The sequence below is a fragment of the Gastrolobium bilobum genome, unplaced genomic scaffold (assembly GCF_033153095.1).
Source record: "Gastrolobium bilobum isolate Gb01-03AN ecotype WA unplaced genomic scaffold, APGP_CSIRO_Gbil_v1 utg2490, whole genome shotgun sequence".
NCBI classification, from domain to species: domain Eukaryota; kingdom Viridiplantae; phylum Streptophyta; class Magnoliopsida; order Fabales; family Fabaceae; genus Gastrolobium; species Gastrolobium bilobum.
Genome location: NW_026895628.1, coordinates 73,832 through 84,839, shown reverse-complemented (window position 1 = coordinate 84,839; position 11,008 = coordinate 73,832). Strand labels below are relative to the sequence as shown.

General features: G+C 34.7%; 2 protein-coding genes across 3 annotated transcripts; one reads left to right on the top strand and one right to left on the bottom strand.

Annotated features, from left to right (window-relative positions):
• Positions 1-377: 377 nt before the first annotated feature.
• On the top strand, positions 378-1,941 carry LOC133285273 (nodulin-26-like). The gene is made up of 5 exons (XM_061482486.1): positions 378-494; positions 643-861; positions 984-1,190; positions 1,452-1,513; positions 1,740-1,941. Exons 1-5 carry the CDS (start codon positions 378-380, stop codon positions 1,939-1,941), a joined length of 807 nt encoding a protein of 268 aa, XP_061338470.1.
• A 412-nt stretch (positions 1,942-2,353) lies between these two features.
• On the bottom strand, positions 2,354-8,262 carry LOC133285224 (cryptochrome-1-like). 2 transcript variants are annotated; one of them, XM_061482439.1, is made up of 5 exons: positions 7,533-7,845; positions 6,825-7,043; positions 4,873-5,579; positions 3,351-4,147; positions 2,354-2,905 (listed from the first exon to the last, which is right to left on the bottom strand). In XM_061482439.1, exons 1-5 carry the CDS (start codon positions 7,843-7,845, stop codon positions 2,902-2,904), a joined length of 2,040 nt encoding a protein of 679 aa, XP_061338423.1. In that variant the 3' UTR covers positions 2,354-2,901. The 2 variants fall into 2 exon arrangements, with proteins under 2 accessions (XP_061338423.1, XP_061338414.1); XM_061482430.1 differs by lacking the exon at positions 2,354-2,905 and having other exon boundaries at positions 3,347-4,147; positions 7,533-8,262.
• Between the last annotated feature and the right edge of the window lie 2,746 nt (positions 8,263-11,008).

The following is an 11,008-nucleotide window of genomic DNA, read 5'->3' as shown; positions in this document are numbered from 1 at the left end:
AAATTCTCTCTTCTCTTCCCATTGAAAACTATCTAACGTGGTGGCACATCATTATTTTAACATACATCCCCTACCTTTAAAAATGGAACTCTCATATTGACTTCAGCCGATGAACCATAGATCATAGATGCCATAGCATGATACCCATAATTTACTGCTCATAACCTCCAAATAGTTTCGGCCTTTTATTGACAACAATAAATGTATAAAAAACCAAAGCTCATCTATCAAAGTCAGGCTTTATTATGTAACACTTTTATTTTAAAATTCAAGTAAAATTCTCTAAGAAATGGTGTATTTAAACTTCAACAGTCACTGCTTGTTTGCATATAAGAATACAAATCTGCAGCTGTAAGGTTTAGCATTCAAGTGCTATAATGGCTGATTCACTATCAGTTAATGTTGATTCTCCACCTAAGCTCGAATTGTCTGCCGAACAAGCACATAGAACTATCCATGAGGCCGAATACCCTCCTCCATCTAACATCCAAAAGGTAGTTCTAAAGCATAGTGCATACATGAAAATAATCAAGATATACCATAATTATCATTATAGCAATGTTCTCCAAGACCAAGTTCTTGTTCATTTCTTATGTATATGTGTCTAATGTCTTTTATCTAACTACCCCTTTGCTTGAGTAGGCAATTGCTGAGTTCGTGGGTACATACATTCTAATATTCGCGGGCTGTGGGGCTGCTCTTGTTAACGAGAGGTTGCCACTTACAATAGTAGGCATAGCAATCGTTTCAGGTCTAGCTCTGACTGTGGCTATATATTCTGTTGGTCATGTCTCTGGTGGCCATTTCAATCCTGCAGTGACAATTGCCTTGGCTGCTGTCCGAAAAATTCAATTGAGACTTGTAAGCCATCAAGCCATGCAAGCTTGCGATATTCTATGACTGACTCAATCACAGGGATCATCAATTGCTCTAACTTTTTTTCCCACTAATATTTTGTTTCCCTCTTTCCTTTTGTTTCCTAGGTGCCTACTTATGTGTTGTGCCAGTTGATGGGTGCTACACTGGCCAGCCTCACCCTCAAATTGTTGTATCATGACAAGGTGGATTTTGGAGTAACAGTGACTCAATACTTGAGTTCAACTTCTGATCTTGAAGCAATGATGTGGGAATCCATAATCACTTCCATACTGATGCTCACTATTTGCGGTGTTGCCACTGATCCCAGAGGGGTACCGTTTGTTTTAACTTACTTGCCATGAATTATCTTAGCTGTAGCTATGGTTAATCTATCTATTTCTTTGCTCCACTCCACAACCACAAGTCCACAATATTACATGTCAATTTCAAAAATTGATTCCTTTTTGTACCTTACAATGCCTAACTTGTCTGTGGCTAAAGGAACAAACCTTTGTAGCATCTTTTACGTTAGGCATTTTGTTATATTATGATTGACAAAGGAACTAATTTGGTACTCTCGCTGATTGGAACAGAGCAAAGAACTCGCTGGAGTTGCAATTGGAATTTCAGTTCTGATTAACGTCATCATTGCCGGGTAAAACAAAATGCCTCTGATGGGAATCAGAATTCTTGTTTTTATACATCAATGGGAATTGATCCTTTAATGTGACATTAAGTCATGTACGAGAATCTTATGTATTAGAATAAATGATGAAAAAATAATGATTATTGATTTGTATCAAAAGATCCTCTTAATCCCATAATATATGAATCTGCAATTTAACTGTGCTCGTAATTGAACCTGCCACATTCTTCTGCAGGCCTATTACTGGAGCTTCCATGAACCCTGCAAGGAGTTTGGGACCTGCTATCGTGTCTGGTGATTACAAAAACATTTGGGTTTATATCATAGGCCCTACTCTGGGAGCAATTTTAGCAAGTCTACTTTACAGATTCCTAGAAGTAACCAAACCAGCAGAACCTGAAGACCGTACCCGAACCATGTCACACGAGCAATCATAATTATTTATCCCCCACGAACTTGATCAAGCTCTTTAAGGATCTGTGCTCTGTAATTAGACTAAAAATAAACAATCTGATCGTGCCTAGGAACATCAGATTGGACCTGCTCTTGTAATTGTAACACCTCATGTACTAGTTTAGGAAACATGCTGCTTTAGCAGTTCCATGTGTTTCTAAAATTTAATGTTATTAAATATACAACTTGTTATTAAGTATACAACTTGAAAAAAACTATTCTCATATTACATGAGATAAATTTTTCCTACTACATATTCTTAGATAATTGTGCATTTTTTTTTCAAGTGATAGAGCCCACAAATTTATCTATATAACATGAGATAACTTATCTTCTTTAAGATGAGATTAATAAAACCCATACAACTTAATGTGCCACTTATAATGGCTAACAAAGAAGAAGATCCAATGGATAAAAATGCACCTCTTCACTCAACCATAGAAAATTTTAGGGGAATATGAATAAAAAAAGGGGAGAAAAAAAAAAAAAAAAAAAGGTGTTCCGGCACTGTCGTTTAGTATGGCATATTTACCAAGAAGAGTGCACTTTACAGTCGTCAACAGAGATGTACAGGACAGAAAATGTAAATAAAATAGGGATTACAAAAGTAACATATCTGCCTTAAATGATAAGCACAAACCTTTTTGAGTTTATTAGAGGATCAAAGATCCAATATTGGCTCTTTCTCCATCACTGAACAAATTATACTATACAGCATGCCTTCACTACACATTGTACAAGAAAGCAAAAGGAACTGCAAATGAAACTGCCCGAGTGGATTGATATTTTCATGCACATTGGAGGTCAGCTGTTAATAATATGTCAAGACTAATTTAAGGAGTAAGAACTGAACACATATATGTCCATTGCGAGGTTCGGCATCCCACTTTCCCATAAGAAGAGGTGAGAGTGCATTTTCCACCTCTGCTTGTTTTAGATGTGAATTACCTGTAATTCAAATATTAATTGTAATAAGATAACAAGAAGACAATAAGAAGAATATCATAACTTTAGATCAGAAACAACATCATCCAGAACACTGGCATTCATTTTATGATTTTCCTTGTAAATTGTAAATACTGAAAATACTTTAACACACTCTTCACATAAAGTGGGGAATCAGTAGAGTGGAATTTTTTAATCAAAAATCAGGTATGGGAAGAAAGAAACAGATAAGAATAGTGACAATGCACCAAAAAGAACAAAAGTATGAATAAGAAGAGTTCTATAGATCTCAAAGAAGACTAAAAAAATTGAACAGAAGCAGGTTAGCTATACTATGTTTCCAAAATACTCAAATCGTAGGAAAGTAAGACCTTGTAATGAAATTGTTTAGCAGGAAGTATAAAATACATATTTGTTATTATTCTTTTCAGTGATTTGGAAATCTCACCCAGTCTGAGGTAACCGGGTCCAATTTATCAGTTGGTGAGACTGAGGATGCCTCTGCAAGTAAGATGAACTGGGTCCTATACCATTTTCATCATCTACAAATTGCTCTGAGAAGTTAGAAGCTGGGGGAGACCATACTGGAACTAATCCTCCATCCCTTTCTCTCCTACTACTACTTGAAGATTCTGCTGTGGAATCTTCAGCTGCATTTCTCAGCCACATTGTAGTATTATTCTGTAGTCGTGTGTTTCTATTTACGGTCTGCAACAGTCCTTGGTTCACTGTCTCTCTTGCATTTTGTTGTGGGTTTGCATTTATTGGCACTTCAGCTCTGCTATTCTCTGCTGAGTTTCGAAGTTCTGAAGTTTCTTCCTCTTCCACTCTCACTTGGGAAGAAGTGATACTTGGGACCATTTGATCCTCATAGCGCCGAGTCCCATGAGGGGGATTGTTCCTAACAGGTTCGTGTATTTCCTCCATTTGTGTGTCTTGAGGAAAAGCAATAGGTGTTGATTCAGAGGAGTCTCCAAGCCCTTCCTCAGTTCCATTTTCCATTGCAGCTCTTGAAGCTGCTTCCAGCTGCCACATTTGTAAAAGTGCTTCTTGCAATCTTGCTTCTGCTGCATCTATTCCCACAATTGGAAGAGGGTAATTAGACCCAAGTTCAATTCCAGCAGCTTGGAGTACAGATTCTGGTGCATTCCATGGATGATGTATCCATTCAGTTGGTAATCTTGCAAGTTCAGGAAGCCAGCGTCGTACATATTCTCCATTTGGATCAAACTTGTATCCCTCAAACTAGAAAATCCAATAACTGAATAAGTGCATCTATCACTAGGTATTAATCATCTTCAAGCATTCAAATAGCTGATAGTAGTATATAACTCAAAATGTCAATATCAAAGTTCATAATCACAGTCTTTTAAAAGTCTATTTGCCCCTGTTGTGGACCTGACAAAGGCCTATATTCTAAAAGGTTCAATAAAGGACATCACAAAAAGGAAGGAAATCTTCTATTAATGACGATCCTATCCAGACAGCTAAGCAGTTGGACTTGGGCCCCCAATATTCTTAAGAGACCCAGAAGTACACTCCTGCCAGGTAACCCATCTATAAATAAGGGGTTAAGCCAATAAGGTACACACCGACCGGACATCTCTGTGTTTTAGACAGAACAGTCCCTAAAATTAGAGGAACAAAGATATCAATCAAAACAATTAAATTTGTGAAAAACTAACTCAAAATAGTTATGATTGATCATATATCTGATCATATTCACGGGTATTAAGAATGACTATTTCAAATTTTTCAATAGGGAAAATTTCATAGAAGGCAAAGAAATATTTATGACTGCACAAATTACAGAAACCAAAGAAATATTTATAACAGTATTATGCAATACATGACATGTTTTTCCCTTACCAGATAAAGAAGTAAAAAAAGAACATGCAAACAAATGACCACACATCCAAATTGTTAATATAAAGCTAGATTATGTAGTTTTTACACAGAGGAAACTGCACCTGTGGATTATCTATTCTGTCAAATTCACGACCATCAGGTAGAGTGCCAGATATGTACTGCCAACCAAGAGCATCACTCTCAAGATCTGCATCCAAAAGGGTATCCCAGAAATATTTCATTCCCCATCTCCAAGGAAGCTGCAGAACCTTCACAAAGAAACTGGAAACCACAACACGTATCCGATCATGCAGCCAACCAGTAGCCCACAACTCTCTCATTCCAGCATCCACCAATGGGTAGCCTGTTCTGCCTTGTCTCCACGCCTTAAAATAGCCTTCATTTACTACCCAAGGGAAAAACTTAAGGTGTCCCAGAAGAGGCCTTTCATGACTATTGGGGTGGTTGAAACTAATGTACCTTGAATACTCTCTAAGACCAATAGACTTGAGAAACAAGTTCACACTCTCTTCACCAGCCTTGTTTCCTTCGTTAGCCCAAAAGACTTGCTTAATGCGAACAAGATGGAATACTTTTTTGACACTAACCTCACCAAAATGCAAATGTGGGGAGAGCAATGAGGTTGTGGCACTGTCAGCCTTCCTGCGATTTTTTGAGTACTCAATCAGTGGACCATTTATAAACGTGGTCAAAGCTTTGTCAGCATTGCTCCACCCAGGTGACCATGCTCTAGCAAGAAGTGCATTGCTTGCCTTCTCTGATTCATCTTCAAAAACCAATGTATCACAAGGGCACCTTGACACATCACCTGACACGACAAGAAATGTTAACAAAAGTGCATGTTAAAGTCAAGACTGATGGTTCTTGAATTATGACAATGCCACAAGGAATAAACTTGAAACTGTCACAGTGTCACATGGCATATTTGTAGGGCTCGTTTGGTGGACAGGATAGGATAAGGACAGATAGGATAAGAGAATTGGATAAGGGTAGGATATGATATGGACATGATAAGCTCATATCCTATCATGTGTTTAACGTGCACTAGATAAAGGGTTTGCAACGTCGCAAGGATGTATTGAGAAAAATAAAAATAAAAATTTCCTTATCCTATCCTACCACTTTCTAACCCCAAGCGGCCAAGCCCCCCATATGATAAGTAATTAGGGTTTGGGTAGGATAAAAAAAACCAATCAGATAACTATATCCTATCCGCTTGGCATACCAAACAATTGATAAAAGCAGGATATGATAACTTATCCTATCCTATTCTCCTTATCATGTGCATCAAACAAGCCATTAGAGTTTATAAAAGTAAGACCTATTTTCATCCTCCAAAAATTCAAGTGTCATTTCTTTGGTCCTTGAAAGATTTTTGTAATCAACTAGTCCCTCAATAATGCAAAGTGTCTTGAAATTAGTCCCTAAATTAGAGCTCTCTTACGCTCATTTCTTTTCCTTGGTCAAAGAAAAATTAACGGAATGAAACTTTGCATAATTGACGGATTAAAGTGATACCACTTTGTGTGGGTGTGTGTAATAGGGTGTGTGTGAGTGTGTGGTTGTGTGTTCTATTCCCTGTCACCTACAAAAAAAAAAAAAAAAGTGATACCACTTTGTGTGGTATACTCTAAAAGTAATAAACAAAAGTTGCAGAGTTGCCAATTTTGACATGAGAAGCCAGCTGTATACAACTCAATAGAATATTTGTTGAATCCTTATTTTTGGTTTTTAATAATCGTTGGACAATCACACTGGTTGCCTATTTAATAAATTAAGCAGAATGATCTATAAATTTTAAATTGAATTTAAATTTTAAAGTCAACTCAATCTTATTAAATAAGATCCTTTTAGTTTTTCACCTTTTTGCTATGTTACACAGCAACTTTTTAAACGGTTTAAAGCATAGGTGTTCCTTTCCTAAATTGGATAATTTGTTCAGTAGAAAAAGAGGTCAATGACTTATGCAGCTGGCAACAAATAAATATTTATTATTCATCAATAAAGTTAAAAAGAAACATGAAGCTAAGGAAAGAATTGAACAAAAATAGACCTGGAATAATCCTTTTAGGTGGAAGAAGAGGTGCTTGTGGGTCATAAGGCATGCTAAGGCATCTTTCCCAAAAAGCAGCAAAAGTTGTGAATGGTTGGCCATGGGCATCATTAACATCCCATGGTTCATACAATAAATCAGAGTTGAAGGAACGTACGGTAATGCCTTGAGCAGTCAGAACCTCCTTTGCTCGGTGATCCCTGATAAGTGACAAAGGATCTGCAACACACAAAATTACAAGTAAACATATAGACGCAGTTTTTTCCTCCAAGACGTTGCAACCAGGGATTGAATAGAAGTTAAATATCATCATGAAGGATAAGAGACGATTTTCACTTTTCTTTAGAGATTATGAAAGAAAAATCCGAAAAGAAGAATAGAGATGACAAATGATAAAGCAGCTAATATGAACAAGTGATCAGAATAAATATATCTTGTTTCCTACAATTCTAAATTGTTACATGACAAAATAATAACTGACACAGTTTACAGTTTACCAAATAATAAAAGAAGCAATTCGAATTGATAAAATCAAGGTTCCTATGATCTACCTTGGTATCATATTTGAAGACCTGAAAAGATGATTGTACAAAACAAAACAAAACAAAACAAAGTAGCATGATAATCACAGAAAGGGAAACACTAGATCATGCATGAACATATGAAGTAACAGACATAAGAGATAGGAGAAAAGGAAAACAAACTGACCATATAAATGGTTGAAAAAGAGTTGAGTAGCTCCAGTGGACTTGACAACCTCAAGTAAAGAAGAAACACTATCAGTGGATCGCTTGGTGATAAGAGGAGTGCCAAGACTTCTCAAAGAGGAATCAAGGTGAGCCAAACTGTGTTTAAGCCACCACCTTGAGACCCTGCCAGGATAGTATTGACCTTCTTCTTCAGGAGCCCATATGAAAACAGCAACCACAACTCCTGCTCTTACTCCTGCTGCAAGTGCTGGGTTATCCTCTACCCTCAGATCTCTTCTAAACCACACTATGCTGCATCCACCACCTGACATCACCACAAATATTCACCAACCCCACAATTTGAACCCCTTTTAACAGACTGGCATACAACCTCTCTGTTAACCATATACCAGATCTCTTTCCTTCCTTTTTTTTTTAGTATAGATGAAGCTGAGGCACACCAAGAAATGCTAGTTAGTCTTATCTTTTTCTCTCTCACTTTTTTTTGGTAGTTCTGTAGTACTGAGGAAGATTTTAAGCCATATAGATATGAATTATGAAAGCACAATTTGATATTTGAGTTGACAACTTTGAGTTTTGGCACTTATCTTTTAATCCACTTTCTCCCACACTTTAGCATTTTTCCTTTGGGATGAAATTCTTTTCCAGAAAATTCGTATTTTGGTCCTTTCAGCCAAGTTGGCAACCAGAGAGAAGAGACATAGAGACAGGGTACAAGGAGAGAGAGAGAAATGGTATGCAAGGAACAACTGAAGAGGAATGGTTAACCGAGTGGGGATACAATGAATTGACAGACAAACTGCAGCCACTACTTTTTTTATGTTATATAAATTTTTTGCTTTTCTATTATCAGATGCAACAAAACAAATCACATCACGTCCCTAGTTGCTTCTATTTCTATACAATGTGACATGATGGAGAATCGTAAAATCATAGACACAAGAGCTTCTCGGGGCTCTAAAATTACAATATTTTTCTTTTTAAACGTAACTATATTTTCCAACTCATAACTCGGAAATCCACCGGAGCATGCCATATTGTCACACTCTTCTCAATCCAACACAACACTGTCAAACTACGTTCATTTTTTGTGTTCGTGCAATCTTTTGTATCGTACACACAAATATATAAGAAATTCATTATATATATATTTTTTTTACTAATAATAGAATTGCTAATCTCTTCCGTTATATTTTTTTTATAAGCTTAATAAGATTTAAACTAAAAATGATACGTTGTTTAATTTTTTTAAAGTCATTTATGATATGTTCCTCTTGTCTTACACTACAATTCGAGTCAGTTACTTCGTTTTGTTAATCAATTGTGGTTGATGTAAATATAACACCTCATTTATGATATTTGTTACTCACAAACAGATTTTAAAGCACGCACAATTGTAACTTTTTTTGAAATGTAACTCACCGTGAGTGTTATATTTGCGATCATTATGTAAATTAATGACGTAACGTGTTTAATTTGAAAAATAAGAGGGAGATTTCATTTGATTGCAAAAATAGGTTATTAATATACTTTGACTCAATTATCTTGTTTGTACATGCATTCTATTAGTATGAAGATTTCACTTTGTACTATTTTTATTGAATATCTGTTACATGGAAACTCATCGACAATAATAGTTTTCATCAAATTATGCTACTTGGTTGCCAGTTTATACAATTATTAAGCCACCTACCTTTTCTGGCCAAAAGGTATTTAGTTAATTTCTTTACATTCGTTAGTTTCCGAGCATATTATTGTCAGAATAGCCGAATAGGTATTATTATTGATTTTTTAGATAAATAAATGATTTCAAACAATAATATAACTCATTTAATGATTATTCATAATTTAAAAATGTAAATGGCTCAGACAATCAATTAAGGATTTATAACCGGTCAAACTTAATATATTCAGTAAAATAAAATATATTTATATCTTAAAAAAATTCATTTAGAAAATAGATCATAAATCTTCTTTTACATGTCCTTATCTAGAAGCCTATATAGACCACTTGTATTGTACTAATTATTTTATAAAAATTAAATAAAATAATTATTTAAATAATTTAATTAATAAGATAATATCATTTTATTTATTTTTTCTAATTCTTAATAGGTATTAAATGTATGATAGATTTAAATAATTAATAGGTCTAGGTTAGAAAAATATCTTCTGTACTCATGTAATACAGAAAACTCGGTACATCAATATAATCAATTTTTTTCATTTTTCCAACTCTTTTACGGTTATTGTCACCTAAATTTCACTTTTTTCTATTTTTAATAAATGAGTAAATACTTTTGTAATATCAAATATATGCTCCTATGTTAGAACTTTTGATTTTTAAATATGGAACAAATCATACTTATAAGACTAACTTATCTTACATCAAACTAATAGGTCAGACCACTGGCGGACCCACGTTGGGGCAAATGTCTGCCAGTGCGGACATAAAACTTTTGAATTTTGTTTTTTCTTTGTTACAGGTGCTTATTTTTCTCTTGATTCAATATTTATATAGGAGAAAATATCATTTTAAGTCTCTAACAAAAAATATGGTCTCCCTTTTAGTCTCTTACAAAAAAAATTAGTCTCGAGGTCCTTAAAAAATTCAAAGTGAATCAATTTAAGTAAAATCATGATCCCTCACAAATTCAAAAAAGACCTACATTAGTCCCTCAAAAAGACCAAAATGGGTCCACTTTGAATTTCGCAGGGACCAGGTGACTAATATTTTTTTTATAATGGCTAAAGTGGGGACCGATTTTTTTGTTAGGGACCAAAAAAGATATTTATTCTTATATTAGTTAGCAACATACGAAGATGATTAAATTATTGCCTGCAGCTTGTTAGGGAAGCAACTAGATTATCAGCGGGTTCAAGCATTAATTTAAACTTTCTTTACAAAAAAATTTTGGTCAAACTATTACCTGCAGCTTGTTATGAAAGCAACTAAATTATGAGCGGGTTCAAGTGTTAATTTAAATTTTTTTTACAATTTTTTTTTTTCAGCCCAGCAACTAAATGTGCAGACATAAATAAATTTTTCTGGGTAAGACTATACTCAAAAATTTACATACATCTAATTTGTTTAGATGAAAGCCTAATCTAACTCATCATATTTACATCCATATCCATGAATATGAACAAATTTTGATTATATTTTATTTTGTTTTATTTTCTATGGATGAATGCGTGTATTGAAACAGACTTCAGATCCTCCAATAGATACCTTGTAGTCTCGTATCAACTCGTATTTAATTCCTCTGGACAGTTGTGGTAAATATGTGTTAGGTAAGAAGTGTTGGCAGTATGATTTGCTTTATTGAAAGGAAAGAATGGTTTGCTTTATTCAAAGGAAAGAAAGTCATTGATCAAGTTATTCGACTTCTATTTTCATGTCAGGGACGAGTATTTATATATTTAGTTTAATTAGTTTTTATTAAAAAATTTAAATAAATATAAAATTGAATT

Coding starts and splice junctions, on each gene's coding strand:
- LOC133285273 (XM_061482486.1), top strand. CDS start 378: ATGGCTGATTCACTATCAGTTAATGTTGATTCTCCACCTAAGCTCGAA. Junction 862..983: donor GAAAAATTCAATTGAGACTT/GTAAGCCATCAA, acceptor TTTGTTTCCTAG/GTGCCTACTTATGTGTTGTG. Junction 1,514..1,739: donor ATTAACGTCATCATTGCCGG/GTAAAACAAAAT, acceptor ATTCTTCTGCAG/GCCTATTACTGGAGCTTCCA.
- LOC133285224 (XM_061482430.1), bottom strand. CDS start 7,845: ATGTCAGGTGGTGGATGCAGCATAGTGTGGTTTAGAAGAGATCTGAGG. Junction 5,580..6,824: donor ACCTAAAAGGATTATTCCAG/GTCTATTTTTGT, acceptor TTGTCGTGTCAG/GTGATGTGTCAAGGTGCCCT. Junction 4,148..4,872: donor ACAGAATAGATAATCCACAG/GTGCAGTTTCCT, acceptor TGGATTTTCTAG/TTTGAGGGATACAAGTTTGA.